Raw genomic sequence first — 15,791 nt, 5'->3', positions numbered from 1 at the left:
GATGCCCGAGCCACCTCAACTGGCTCCTCTCGATGTGGAGGAGCAGCAAATCTACTCCGAGCCCCTCCCGGATGACTGAGCTTCTCACCCTATCTCTAAGGGAGAGCCCAGCCACTCTTCTGAGAAAACTCATTTCGGCCGCTTGTATCCACAATCTTGTTCTTTTGGTCACTACCCAAAGCTCATGACTATAGGTGAGGGTAGGAACGTAGATCGACCGGTATATAGAGCTGATGTTCTTCAGGCAGACAAGATCAAATAAAACATGTAGGGCATAAAGGTATATGTCAGCCATCGGTTCTGCAAGCTGACCCTCTTAAAAAGATGAGTTTTTATAAGTTCACTTCAAAGACTTTATTTTGGTTTCATCGATCACATGGCATCCTCCCAGTCCTCGTCTGGATCATCCAGATGGTCTCTGGAAACCAGCAGCGTTACTATGGTAACCTTTTGTTACTGCGGTCCAGCTCTCCTCAGGTCGGTGACACACAGGTGCTCACATGGTGCTCTCATAAGTATGGACTTGGGCACGTTCAACACAGGTCTTAAGGCTGTGGTTGGCACTTGATGCACTGTGATTTATTATCGTGTGATTATTCAGTTAAACAATGTTGATTTTATATTTCTCCATCAAGTTGTCGCAGTGATAGCTTGCTCCTGATGTATTGTTGTTGTCCCTTTTTTTTCTTCTTCTCTCTTTCTGCAGGTCTATAAGCAGACTCTTGTTCATTATTGTTTATTTTTACACTACACTACACACTAAAATGTAAATCAGTGTTGTTAGTAATGAAACCTATATGTGAATATACCACAGTGGGAATCAGAGATTAGTAGATGAAACGAAGCATAAAATGGACTCAAATCAGTTCCAAAATGTTTAAAATTTGCAAAAATGATCAAAATCACTAGAAATTGAAAAATAAAAGATAATTTAATTTGGAGCTAACAAAACAGTCAGTGGACTTACTCACTGTTAACTGCTATGAACTCAGTCATATATCCATAGAAAACCCACAGCATAACCACAGCAGACTCAACCAAGTCTGTATGTTACATTTAGACATTAATTCAAACCACGCACACACATACACACAACAGAACTTGTGAGACTTGAAACAGAAAACTAAGTGAGAGCGGACAGAAAATTCACCCCCCTTTTGAGTCGATTCGATTTTGGCCATCAGAGTTATGGGTTGTAATATCATCCAAATGAGTGGAAACCTTGTGCGATTTGATCTGGTTCCTGTGGACCCACTTATGGACTGGATCTTTGTTTCCTTCAGTGGTCTTGAGCTGATACACAACCGGAGAGAGTTTTTCAGTTGTTACGTATGGACCTGACCACTTCGGCTAAAGTTTCTTAGCTAGTTTACCAGAGGTGACTTTCTTGTGACCGGAATTAGGAGTAAAGATGCAGAACCAGGCCTCATCACCCACATTGAGTTCAGAATGTGAGGCTTTCTGATCATAATTAGCCTTCCTGCCCTCAGCTGATTTCTCCAGATTTGTCTGTGCAAAAGAAAACGCTGCAGGCAGATGGTTCTTCAGGTCCTGCAAATACTGCTTGCTAGTGTAAGCCGGAGCGGCACTGGGCTGAACTGACTGATACAGCTGGTGAAGCGGCAGGGTCATCATCATTTCATTAGTACACGCCATTGTAGGGTAAATTTTAACACAAATCTTTAGTGTGGACAGGCGGTAGTTAGTCATCAGTAGATCTGGGCGTTCTCGGAGCGTGATACCTGAAGAGCGCCCAGGTTCATACGGTCGCGTTAGAGGAGGCTGTGGAGGAAGTTTCGCTGCGCTGGACATCAGACAGACACACGCAACTAGCAAAAGATACTTTTTCAGTCCTGAAAACTGAAACAAAGAACGTTTAAGACTGTAGACCGGCGCAGGTGTGGCCTTGCGAGGGCTTGGCGTAGGTGAGCGCTCTGGAGGGCCCTCTGTCGATGCGCAGGTGCAGTCAGAGAGATCAGGGTCAGCCAGTAGTGGTACAGGGAGACAGTCAATCCCCCCTTTGGTAGGTGAGCCACCAACCTCAGGGCTAGAGGTCACCAGCGTGTGCTGTAGTGGAGCAGGGTCAGTGATGCCGTCAGCCCCCCCTTCGGCAGGTGGTATCCCCACCGCAAGGTACTGGGCTTCAGCCGGAGTCTCAGCTGGAGTGCCACAGCAACTGTCAACCTCATCTGGAGCAGGTGGTTTTCCCATCCCCTGGTGAAGTGATCCTGCTGCAGAGACGACAAAGACTGTGTGGGTATCACTGACGTTGGAGGCTGTGGACAGACTGGTCACTGACGGCGCCGTTGTAGTTAACAACACCTAAAGAGGGAATGACATGAACACAAAAGAGAGCACAGAGCTCAGGAACGGAATCAAGCTTGACAGAAGACGGCAAACGAGCTGTCGGATCATAAAGGTACAGTATCATCCTGCTGATAGCAGGGTCCTGGAACTGGAGACTGACAAGGTCGTTTTCAGAAAAGACAGGTTAAACAGACACAAAACCATCGGACGGTCGAGGAGTGGACGCGTTAGCGGCCTGAGCTCGAGTCACGACACACACATTGGGTGGGTCTGACTGAGAGGACACATCGTCAGGGAGCCACAAGGGGTTGAATGACCATGGGGTACCAACAGCTGCACCTTGTTTGGCCAGAGAGTCTGCAAGATTGTTCAGATCCTTATCAGTTCCAGGTGCACGAGAATGACCTTTGACCTTACGCCAATATATCTGCATGTCATTTCATGTTGCTAGGGCATCACAAGCCATGAAAAGGTCTTGATGTTTAACGGGCTTCTGGTTAGAGGTTAAGAACCCGTTACTTTTCCAAGAAGGTAGATGACAAGTGAAACTGAGACGCGCGTAGTCCGAGTCTCTGTAGATCACCAGCTTGCGGACACCACGGTCAGCAGCAAGTTGTAGCACTATCAAGATCCCAGCCACTTCTGCAAACTGTGAGGTCTTAGGACCCAGTTGGTAACACCAAGTGTCTTTCCAGTTAGCTTGTAACCAAACAACGCCCACACCTGAACTAGGTTCAGCACCGTGTCGAAAGGAACTGCCATCAACGTACACAGTTGGCAGATCCACACAGAGAGCTTGGTCAAAGTAGTGGTGTTTGGGGTTCAGGAGGGTCTGGGGAGGGTTAGCTGGTAGGACCTACGCAACAGCGTCATCCAAGCAATGCTGGCACGCAGCCAGACCCATGCCAAGAGGACTACGGTGGTTTTGCGCATAGCGTACCTCAATGTCGAAGCTCTGAAGAGAAAGCAGCCATGACGCAATGCGTGCATTTGTCACCACACCATCTGTGATGCGTTGACGGTTAAGGAAGGTCACTAGCTGATGTGGAGTTTCAATGATGATTTTCTGTCCACCAATGTAGCTGGAAAAGTGTTTCACCGCCCACATGGTGGAACGAAAAGCTTTTTCACAGTCAAAGTAACTCAGGACCGGACAAGAGCTTACTAGCATAGGCTACGACACGCCTGTCGCAGTCATATACCGCATAGAGACCGGCACTCAGGCAGTTAGATGAGAACCCGACCTCAAGGTGGAACTCTTTGTCACAATCAGGAAGCGTCAGGCACGGAGCTGAGCATAGTGCGGCCTTCAGGTCATCCATGGCCTGTAGCTGCTGCACAGTCCATTCGAAAGGCACATCCTTTTTCAGAAGGGCAGTCAGAGGTCTCGCCACCTCAGCGTAGTTTTCTACGAACTGGCGAGAATAGTTGCACACACCTAGAAAACTCCAAAGTTCAGAGACATTCGTAGGAGGTTTGATGGTGGCCACTGCTTGAATTCTGCCATGTTGAGGCTGCACTCCCTGTGATCCCACAAGGAGGCCAACAAACTGAACCTTTGACCTGCACCACTGACCTTTGGCGAGAGAAATCTTTGCACCAGCAGCTGCGAGCTGACCCATGACGTGGTCCAGCTCGGACAGGTGGTCATCCAAGGTATGCTCACGAACAAGAATGTCGTCGACATAGATGAGGGTACGTCGCTCTCGAGCATCAGGGCAGGCTTTGTACAAGAAGATGTTCAACTCAGATGGTGAGTTGGAGTACAAGGAGTCGGCTGAAAGAGAGTATTTGTATTTTAACAGAAGTTGACGTAGCTTGTCTCGTTCAACTTTATTGGTAAGAGCATCAGCTTGGTCCACGACCTGTTCAATGTGGGAGAAAACATCGAGGGCGGCTCTGATGGGAGCTGAGTTTGTGGAGGTGGAGGCTCTGAGCTTGGCAGGGAGCATGTGATTTCCCCATGCTCAGGGTCACCAACCGCAAAACAGTGGAGGTCAAGGTCAGGAGGCAAAACGATGGGCATGGGTTCTCCAACACCCGACCAAAGATCCCCCCTTTCCAGATTGATAAAAGCTTCAAAGCGCTTCAAAAGGTCAACGCCGAGGATCACAGGCATGGCACCGCGCTCACAGATTGTACACGGGGTGCGTCAAAGTCAGAGGGCCAATCGTGAAGTGGAGAAGTGACCTGGTTTAAACAAACTGTGTACCCGAAGAAGGATATGAGTTTTTCCTGCTGAAGGCCACATCCTGTTACAGAACCGTCTGATTCGGTCTGCAGGACAAGAACCCGAACCATAGAACCTGCTTATCAACAAAAGAACACTAATGAAACATGATTTATTCAAGGGGAAAACATTGTGCAATTCCCACTTTTGAACTTGGATGATTAAAGTTGCGACTAGGGTTGTCACGGTATGAAAATTTAACCTCACGGTTATTGTGACCAAAATTATCACGGTTTTCGGTATTATCGCGGTATTTTTTAAACGGTGTTGCATATGTTCAGAAAGCATTGATAGTCCTGTTCTACACAAACTGAAATCGTTCTGAAAAGGTTTAACAGTGTTTATTAAACCTAAAATAACACAAAGCCTTAGCAAAAGTGCAACTTTTCACAAGTAAAGGAACAAATAGCTTCTTTTTCTGGAACTTGTTACAGTAGTCAGTGCAGGTTTAAATTATACAAATCCAAACATTCGAAACATAAACAATATGTAAACAAATCAAAGAAACACCACTTGTTTTCTCATATACTTGTTTTCTTCATTATCAAAATGAAAATCTAAAACTCCAGTCCACACTTGACTTGAGCACTGTACAAGTCAACCTTAAAAAATATGTATTTAAAACAAATAGCCACTTTAAACAAATTACTAAAATAACTACTACACTATGTAATCAAATCCAAATGTTCAAGTATAAATGGCATTGAATAAGTAAACAAATCCATGACAAGGAACTAATTGTATATTTCTCTTCATCATCAACAAATAAGATGCTTCATCCAGCAACAGGGTGTCCGTGACACGGTTTAAATGCTGGCAGAGGACGCTGCGGCTGCAGCATATAGTGACTCGTTGCATTCTCCCTCAGCCAAAAGTCCTCACGTCATGCATTTAAGCTAAAATGCTAATGTTAACGTACCTTGCACTGGCTGTAGAGAAGTGGGTGATGGTCACACAGATGTGCCATTAGATTCGAAGTGTTGCTGCCTTCTGCAGACACTTGTTTCCTGCACGTTCTGCAAACGGGATAGCCGTCTTCTATTAACTGTCCCTCAGCATTTTTCAGAAATCCAAAATATGCCCATACTTCCGATTTAGTCTTCTTTGAGGGCTGATGGATGTCCTGGGCGCTGCCGTCTCCTCCTTCGGCCATTATTTCAGCTTCAAAGTTTTGGTGCCGTTGCAAACTAAAAAGTGCGTGTGCGCGCCGCGGGAACTTCAGCTGAAGCGACGGTGGCTGGTAAGGGTCACCGCGCCAAAACCGCGGCCACGGTAAACCCACCGAGATAATTTCGTTTTTTAAAAACTGGACGGTTATTTTTATTGTCAACTTTTTTACCGGGGTTTACCGCTATACCGGTTACCGTGACAACCCTAGTTGCGACATGATGGAATTATTGTTGTTTTAGTCGAACCTGGAGCACCAGGTCATGTGATCGGAGTCTCATAGAGATGTGAATGACTCAGCGACCAACTTATGAAAGTTCAGCTCAGTCATTCCATCTGAGTGAGTTTTAGCTGCTTTTATTGTTGCTGATGTTGATTAGCGATAGCGGCCATCTTGCATTAGAACTGACTACAGATATCTGGCCAATGAGTACCCAAAGGCAAGAACATAATGGTCCAAGTCTTTGTGATTTCAGCCTCTAACCTCCACAGAAACAAGGAACACGTCTAATATGATAACATGACCCTTCACACTGATACATCCTCATGTTTTCTAGTTATCAGATGGATGAACTAACTGAGCTGGCCTGAGTTTTTTTTACCTTCAGACCTGCTGAACCTCTCTGGGTTTTCTCCTTTTCCTGGATCAAGTTCGAACATGTCTGATAATCAGCAGCTTGCTCCGACCCGTTTGCTGCTTCCATTTGAGTCACCTCTGTGCTGTTTGTTCCTCGACGCAGTCGGAGGAGGACTACGTGTCTGAGGTGGAGGAGGCCATGATGACTCGGTGTGCCGAGAGGTTGCAGCTGGAAGCCTGCAAAGAGCTCTTCAAGGACTGTACCAAGTAAGCTTCCCCGTGTGTGGGTTTGTGTGTGTGTGTGTGTGTGTGGGGGGGGGGGGGGGGGGGGGGGAATCCTTGTTAGGAATCACATTTTTCCCGATCTGAGTCTTTTGATTTTAAGTGTCTGCTGATAATGAGTCCTGACCCGATACTTCAGCGATGCAAGAAGAGTCCAAGTTGTCCTAAAGCTTTTTAATATTAAATAAACTTAGGACAAAAATGGAGTCACAAAACGGTAGAATGCCAGGGATGAGGTCCTGCCCAAAGAGGGGGAGTTTAAGTATCTCAGGGTCTTGTTCACGAGTGAGGGAAAACTGGAGCGTGAGATCGATAGGTGGATTGGTGCTGCATCTGCAGTGATGCGGGCGTTGTACCGGTCTGTCGTGGTGAAGAGAGAGCTGAGTCAGAAGGCGAAGCTCTCAATTTACCGGTCGATCTACGTTCCTACCCTCACCTATGGTCATGAGCTTTGGGTAGTGACCGAAAGAACGAGATCGTGGATACAAGCGGCCGAAATGAGTTTTCTCTGCAGGGGGGCTGGACTCTCCCTTAGAGAAGGGGTTTGAAGCTCGGTCATCCGGGAGGGGCTCGGAGTAGACCTGCTGCTCCTCCACATCGAGAGAAGCCAGTTGAGGTTGCTCGGGCATCTGGTCAGGATGCCTCCTGGACGCCTCCCTGGTGAGGTTTTCCGGGCACGTCCAACTGGGAGGAGACCTAAAGGAAGACCCAGGACATGATGGAGGGACTATGTCTCTCACCTGGCCAGGGAACACCTTGGGATTCCCCCGGAGGAGCTGGCCCAAGTGGCTGGGGAGAGGGAAGTCTGGGCCTCTCAACTTAGGCTGCTGCCCCCGCGACCCGACCCTGGATAAGCAGATGAAAATGGATGGATAAAGTTAGGACAAAATTGGTAATAATCAAGCAGGACCTGGAGGGGACTATGGAATTTGAGGAAGTAAAACAAAAAACAGATTCTATCCTAGAAAATCTGCAACGAGCTGTGGAGGACGGCTTAGAAAACCCTACAGCTGAGTCGGAAAATATAGAGGATCAGATCACAGATTTAGAAAAAACAAGACTAAATCAGAGGAGGAGACCAAATACATCTAGAACTACCTTCATGAAGAGCTGAGATGTTTAGAAGCTGGGGAACTAAATCTCAGAACAAAATCTGAAATTGAAGAAAGAGAGAAACAATCATGAGATTATTCTGGACATCCACCAGGTTATGCAGCAGGACAGAGATAGTTTAGCAAGGATGAAGCAGGACCTGGAGGAATGGACGATGAACGAGAGGAAATCTAAAGAATTGGATCAGGAGGTTGAATTAATCCTCTAGATTTCACAGGAAGAGAGAGAAATTTTAGGAATAATGAAACAGGAGCTGATGGAACACATCATGAAATCTGAGGCAACAGAAAACCTCAGATCAGATCCATCTGGTTCTGAAGGAGGAGAGCAAGCAGACAGAACCGAGTGTGCAGAACTCAGAGGAACCGCCGAGGAACCAAAGGAAAAATCCGATCTGAATGTCCAGGAACTCCATCAGCTTCTGCAGGAGGAGAGAGAACAGATGAGACAGAGCCTCGAGGAAGACCAAATCCTGTTTGGTACATCAGAAGAAGCAGTATTTTAAAAGAGAGGCAGAGAGCTTTGGACGATGAGTTTGAACATCCAAAACTTGAGAAAGAAAATCCGAATGGAGAGAAAATTAATTTTGAGGAAAAGAAAAAACAATCAGATCAGGAAAATGTGGAGGAGAGGGAAGAGGTAGAACGAAGGCTGCAAAGCCTGCAGGAGCAGAAGATGCAGATTCAGGAAATGATACAAGCAGCAAACCTGAACCTAGAAGATAGTAACATGGTTCTTCAATGCCAATGCCAAGTTTATTTATATAGCGCATTTCCAACAATCAGAGATTGCACAAAGTGCTGCACACAGACAAGCAATAAAAATAAAATGGTAAAACACTGAGAAACGTCCAGTAGACTGGCCTAGACTGGGGAACAGAGGGGAGACTTGACCCACTTCAATTTGCCTACCAGCAAAATAAGGGGGTAGAAGATGCAGTGCTTTGTGTATTGAACACGGTCTACAGGCACCTTGATAAAACGGGGACTTGTGTAAGGCTCTTGTTTGCAGACTTTTCTTCAGCCATTAACAAGATGCAGCCCCACATCCTGATTGAAAGACTTGCCAATGTTTTTAATTTGCCCGATCAGCTTCTCTTACTGATTTTGAACTTTCTTACGGGGAGGACCCAGCGGGTGTTGGTTAATGGTCAGATTTCTCTCCCATTAATGTCCAGCACCGGATCTCCTCAGGGATGCGTTCTGTCCCCCCTGTTGTTTATCCTGTACACAGACAGCTGCAGGGTCACTCAGAACAACAGGTTCTTGGTTAAGTTTTCGGACGACACTGTTTTGATGTCCTTACTTTCGGGATCTGAAATAAACCATGGTCCCGCGCTGTCAGATTTTGTAGAATGGTGTGACAGTAACTACCTGGACCTGAACGTAAAAAAACCAAGGATATGATTATTGATTTTAGACGCTCCGCACCACCCCAACTTGGCAGTAGCATCATCCACGGTGAAGTGGTGGTGGTGGTTGAGGAGTACAGATACCTTGGTTCTTGGATTGACAACAAGCTGCGGTTTGTCACAAACACGGACTCCATTTTTAAACGAGCTCAGCAGAGAATCTATCTTTTAAGGAAATTGAACTATTTTAACGTGAATAAAAGGATTCTCTGCAACTTTTATAGCTGTTTTATAGAAAGCATTTTAACATTTTCATTGGTTTGTTGGTACAAAGCCTTGTCCATGAAGGACAAAAAGAAGCTGCAGAGCATTGTAAAAATCTGCTCCAAAATTATTGGCGCCAAACAAAGAGACTTACAGTCTCTTTGGGAGGAGAGGGCGCGAAAAAAGGCTAAATGAATCCTTGGTCAGCCCCTCCATGCTCTGCACTCTGAGTTCTCTCTTATGCCCTCAGGACGTCGTTATTATGTACCTTCTCGAAAAACAAACCGCTTTGCCAACTCCTTTGTTCCATCAGCTATTGAACTGCTTAACTCTGAGCCGGGAAGGGTGGCGAAATAACAGCGAAGTATCATCGGCTTTAAGCATGTGCCATTTTTGGAGGGCTGCTGCTCATCCTCTACCCTTCATTTAGGATGTGTTCGGCATGTTGGTAGTGACACACATTGTGTGATTGTGTGATTGTATAAATGGATTGTTTGCTTGGTTGTTTTTATGAGCGAGTTATTCTGTGTGGTAAGCTACAAATTAATTGCCCCATGGGGACCAATAAATTTTTCTGATTCTGATTCTGATTCTGAACAGATAAAAGATGTAGAGAGGATGATCGCAAGCTTCTTTTGGGGACATGAGTGTTTAAGAGTTCTGACAGATAAGGAGGGGCCAGATTGTATAGTGCCTTAAAACAGAGCAGTAGCATTTTAAATTGAATCCTGTAAGTGATGGGGAGCCAGTGAAGAGCCTGTAAGACTGGTGTTATGTGATCCCTGCGCCTCCTACCTGTCAGCAAGCGAGCTGCCGCATTCTGAGCCACCTGCAAGCGGTGAACTGACGACTGCTCCAGTCCATGATATAGAGAGTTGCAGTAGTCAAGTCTCGACATGATTAGCAGGTGTATAACCTTTTCAAGTCTTTAACTGCTAAATAGGGCTTGACTTTACTAAGAACACGCAAATGAAGGAACACACTCTGGACCACAGAACTTATGTTAATCAAGCTTAAAATGGCCGTCAATGAAAAAACCCAGATTTCTTGCCTGAGAAAAGGATTCTAAAGGGCCAAATACACTGTTTACCTGTCATGTTCTGTGTCCCCTTGGTCCCCAGCCCCCTCCTGTTCGTCCTCTGCGTTCCCCTCATGTGTCCCCTTGTGCTCTGTGTGTCTCCTTGTGTTCTCCAGCTCCCTCTAGGCTTCCCTCATGTTTCCTCTCCCGTGCAGTTCTTATTGGTTTATATTAGTCCTCCTCACCCCTCTAGTCATTAGTTTTTATCTTTGCCCTCAGTCTTTAGGTTTAGTTATTTAGTGCTTTATAGATTATGGTTTATCTTCCCCTCTGCTTAAGTTCTTCTTCTTGTTGTTTATTGGCGGGTGGGAACCAACTTCTAGGTGCATTTCCGCCACCTTCTGTGTGGGAGTGGGAGTCGCAATAGGGAGAAACTGTTCTAATGAAATTCTATTTATTAAATTTCTAGTCTTTAAAAACTCAATCAGTAATTTATAAACATCTAATCCTCCAATTAATATATTGCTCAAATTGAACTTTTTATTATCTTTCATCTTTAACTGTCTAGATAATATTTTCCTATTCTTTATATATTTGTCACATTTACACAACACATGTTCTACCGTTTCTCTATCCTTTCCACAACCACACATTCCTGTATTATGTTTCCCATCATAAAGAGTGTACTGTTTAAACCCGTATGCCCCATTCTCAGGCCCTGTCCACACGTAGCCGGGGATCTGCCAAAACGTAGATATTTTTCTACGTTTTGGCCTGTCATCCACATGAAAACGGAGTTTTTTCACACGAAAACGGATCTTTTTAAAAACTCCGGCCAAAGTGAAGATCTGCGTTTTCTCCGTTTTGGGTGTCTGCGTGTGGACAGACAAAACCGGAGTTTTAAGGTCCGCAACGTCACTTTCCGTGACAAAAAAATGCTGACATCACGTGTGCGACCTGTGTTTACACTAGCCGACATCATGGATGCCCTCAGAGCTGTGCTCGCTTTATCAATTGTCCAAGCGCTTTTTGCTTGTTTGTGTTTGCAAGCGGAATTACTGCTCCTTGCGGAAGACCACAGACGAAGGACGAGGTTAAGAACGGGGGAAGTACTGCCGCCTACAGGTCTGGCATGTCCTTAACAACGTATTTATCCGGGTACGTGTGGACAGAGTTTTTTTTTAAACAAGGTGGTGTGGATGCAAGTTTTTGGAGGGGCGGATATTCGTTTTTTAAAAAAAACCCGGCTACGTGTGGACTAGGCCTCAGTCTTGAAATTATCATTTGATTCCTATTACACATTGGAATGCTTTCCATTTTACCCTGCTTAAGTTCTTTCCTCATTTAGTTTATTAATGGCACCTGTCTTCCCTCCAGGCCTCACTCCTCACTCCTGTTACCCTGATTGCGCCCCTCTGTGTTAAAACCCTGTCTTGTCCCTCAGTGTTTGTTGGTCCATTGTCTTTGTCAGCATTGTTCTGCCCTCCTCTAGAAACTCCAGGTCCTTGCTCATAAATGAGCTTTTGCTTTTGTAATTCAGTTTTCCTAGATTTTTGGCTTGGCTTCCTGCCCTTGGGAATTACTCTTCATCCTAATAAAAGGATTTTCTTCATTTATTCAACGGCTCCTGCCCGAGTTGTCTGGATTTCTGCATTCTGGGTCCAAACCTCCTGCTCTCAACGTGACATAATGGACCAACCAACCATGGATCCAGCAGAACCCTTGGCTACACCAACACCAAGGCACCCAGACAGGTACCTTGGCGCCTGGACACCTGCAGGAGCTTTATCCAAGACTGTGCTCGATGTCTGCCCGGCCTGTCGGCCCCGGAGTTCGATAAAGTGTCCTGCATGGTGCTCTGTTTGGGAGATGGCGCTCTGCAGTGGGCTGCAGATTATTTTGAGGCGCATCCTATAAGAACTGTGTCTTTCTGGGCTTTTGCCAAGAAACTACAAGAGACCTTTGGCCGTGACTCACCTCCATCTACCGCGTGTACCACCACCTCCTCAATGTCTCCTCCATCTGCCCCGAGACCTCATTACCTTCCGGCCACTCTCCCAGCCATTCTTCCAACGGTCAGATCCGGCTTCCTCTCCTGCTCCCTTGTCCCTGTTGGCACCACCTCTTCCCCTAAAGTTATTAACAAAACCCCTAAAACTGTTGAATTCCTGCAGGTGAAAATCCTCAACTGCAAAAATGATAACTGGGATGATAAAAATAATTTCTCAGAAACAAGAGCAGCAAAGTGACTAAATAACAGTAAAAAACCATAATAATGAGCAGTAAATACCTGCTTATATGAATTATGAATGCATTTGTTTGTCATTTTTCTAACCCCTGAAAAACACTAATTCACCTGCAGCATTCACCTTCAGGAAGATTTCTAAACCTCTGTAAGACCTTTTTTCCCCTTATTTCCAATGTTTGGAGGATTTTTCTCCGATTTGTGTTTTACATTTAAAAAAAGGACAAACTGCAGAATTAAAGATTTTAATAAACCAGAAGATTCTCCAATTAGCTCCTAGCGTGAGTAAATTACAAAATTATTAACTCTGAGATCCTCCGGGGACCGTAACTTCTCTTGTTGGTGATGTTTTCTGTTTTTGTTCCCAGATTGATCCACGACTACCTGAGCGTGGCGCCCTTTGCGGACTACCTCGACAGCATGTACTACAACAGGTTCCTCCAGTGGAAATGGCTGGAGAGGTGAGACTTCTTGTCTTCGTGTGTCTTCTTCAGTCCCACCACAGAACCAGCAGCAACAAGCTCAGAACGTTGCCCCACAGCTTCCTCTTCTACTCGGGCTCACAGCAACAACTCAAAACACAAGTTTCATGTTGCTTCACTCTGAGGGTTTCTCTTTTGTCAGTGGTTCTCTCCTTAAACGGCCAGGAGAAGGCGAAGGAGAACACTGATCAGGTGATTTTAAATCAAAACGCTAAACGTGTAGGTACCAGTGCTAGCAGCATGGTAGTTGTTATCTCAGATTAGGAAAAATGACTGAAAGATTCATTACCTTAAGCGAAATGAAAAACTCTCCTTCAGGTCGTGGGGATACAATAAGCTACAAAAAAACGTCTGTTATAATTAAAACTAGGGCTGCACAATATATCTAAAAATTATCATCATCGCGATAATAGGACATACAATAGGCCCATCGCAAAGCACGTCTAAAACGGCGATAAATGTTTGGTTCAAACATTTCCATCCGTGTCATACATCAACTTTTTGTAAACCAGCTCTGTTTTTTACGCAGAAGTATTATTTGACCAATCAAATGTAGCCCTTCTGACATGCAGCCAATCAGATGGGTCCGTTCACGTAATACGCCCGCCCCCTACGTAGACCCTTACCCCAAAATTCCACTATCTCCGCTCCGCTCCCGCTTTCCGCTGCCGCTCGCTTCCCTTGTTCGTTATGCTGGCTCAGATTAACGAACGCACTTTGTGCTGAGGTTTCGGGAATCAGCGCTGCTTTCAAACGTGAACGTGAGTCCGCTCTGGGTCGTTAAGCAGCTGATTATAACCGGGCTGACTCCGACACGTGCCGGTGAACCAACCCACCAACCTCCATGTCGCTAGTGTTCCACTGGGTGGTGATGTTAGCCCCAGGCTCCGGTTAGCTTCTAGCTAAAAGGCTACAGCACTCTCCTCCCAGTCCCACCCTGCTAAAGAGGGCCTGGAAAAGTTCCCCCACACATCAAAGTGATTTTTCATTTATGAGCTTTTATGACCTTGTTAATCAGGATAGTTGCTGCTGCACATAAACCGTCAGTCAGAAGCTCTGCTAGCCGGTTATCTTAGAGGAGCTAGTTCAATTTGTTAGCTTGTTATCAGAATCATAGTTGCAGTTTCATCATCTGAGCTGCTTTTTAAGATCTAGGTAAACTTCTTCAATTTGGGGTTAAAAACAAACGTTTTCACATTTTTTCCATGTAGTTTTTTTGCCAGTTCCTCTTCTGAAAGGTAGACAAATGTTTTTCTCTTTCCCTCAGAAAATCTTAATATTCTCCTAGTTTGGCCCAGCACAGTTCACTTCCCAATTACAGCAACAGCCTTATATCATAACCACATAAGTGGAGAAAATGTTCAGTAGCAATGAGAGAATTTACTGTTGCATTTAAGTGATGTTAACTATTATTTAACATTTAAACTTATTTTCAGATGTTTTTATTTATTCTAAAAACCCTGGTAAGGGATGTTTTTCTGTATTTGAAGCATCAGAAAAAGTTTTATGGTGGAGGTGATGTTTTAAAGTCACTGAGAAACTGCATGTATGCAGTTTGTTGTTTTGCTGCTAATACAGTAGCAGGTGCAGCTGCATATTTTTGCAATAAAAATGTTATGTTGTAATGGAATTCATGCATTAGTTTTTGTTTGCTTTGAACCCAGAGCAGACGTCACACGTCAGACGACACCAACACTGAATGCTTTAGTATTTGTTAATTTATCGTGAGTAATATCGATATCGCAATATTAAGCACTGTTATCGAATATCGCAGGTTTTCCTAATATCGTGCAGCCCTAATTAAAACTAGATAAATTGTATTTCTTGCAGAAATGCTGTTTGAATGCTGGATAGCTTAAACTGTTAGCTAAATCAGCTTAATAGCTGAACTGAAGCTGAAACTAAGCAAAACTGTCAAAATGAGCTGAATGTATTAAAAGATGTAGAAGCAAAAAGCACCAACCAAGTAAACTACAAAAAGTAAGTGAATAATAGAGAAAAATAATCCTAAACAGCAGAAAACTGAAATCTGTGAACATTGTATAAAAACTAGACAGCTAAAATGTCTAAACATCTGTTCAGTAGGACAAGTTTAACTGTTTAATATTTACATTTAGCTGAACTGTGAAATTAGCAGCATATGCTAAACTTGGAAACGGATTGCTGAAGCTGCTGAATAGCTGAAACTAAGTTAAACTGTCAAAATGAGCAAATCACCAACAAGTGTAATAAAGCTCGATCCAGCTTGGACAGAAAATGGTTGAACACTCTCAACCAATCAGAGAGCAGCTCTGACCCCCCCTCAGGACAATGCCAGAAATGGAGCAAAGGAGGGTCATTGCTCATATCTCTGCCCATTATAATTTTTGAGATTTTTTTCTGAAAATCTGAAGCCGTACCTCAACTTCTACCTGTGATTTTAGAAAAACTGTAATAGATATCAAAAAGGTTTTTAACCCAGTAATAGCTGAAAGTCTTGTGAGTTTGTTGAAACTTGAATGAAATCTCTAGGTTAAAGTTAATCTATAAGAGTAAGAGTTCAAAAAAGTGATAGGATTTAGCTTAAAATTGAGCAATCCCATTCATTTCAATGGGACCAAAAATCGCAGAAAAAGCTGAATATCTCAAAAAGTATAAAATATTTTAATACCAAAAGTCATTGCCGGCATACGCTGAACGAGCTGAACGTTTTGATACCAAAATTGTGTAAATAGTTGAAGAATTGTGGAAGTAGTTAAATGCCAAAAAACATACG

The 15,791-nt window shown here is 44.4% G+C and overlaps 1 protein-coding gene across 1 annotated transcript in view; it reads left to right on the top strand.

The window, feature by feature from the left end:
• grk6 (G protein-coupled receptor kinase 6) overlaps positions 1-15,791 on the top strand; it is a 65,463-nt gene that overhangs the window by 33,685 nt on the left and 15,987 nt on the right. The window contains exons 5-6 of the mRNA XM_054730937.2: positions 6,445-6,548; positions 12,923-13,015. Coding sequence (XP_054586912.2) covers positions 6,445-6,548; positions 12,923-13,015 — 197 coding nt within the window. The remainder of the gene's footprint in view (positions 1-6,444; positions 6,549-12,922; positions 13,016-15,791) is intronic.

The sequence above is a fragment of the Nothobranchius furzeri genome, chromosome 10 (assembly GCF_043380555.1).
Source record: "Nothobranchius furzeri strain GRZ-AD chromosome 10, NfurGRZ-RIMD1, whole genome shotgun sequence".
NCBI lineage: Eukaryota > Metazoa > Chordata > Actinopteri > Cyprinodontiformes > Nothobranchiidae > Nothobranchius > Nothobranchius furzeri.
Note: the sequence above shows the minus strand (reverse complement) of the source record. Positions and strands in the feature narration are given on the sequence as shown.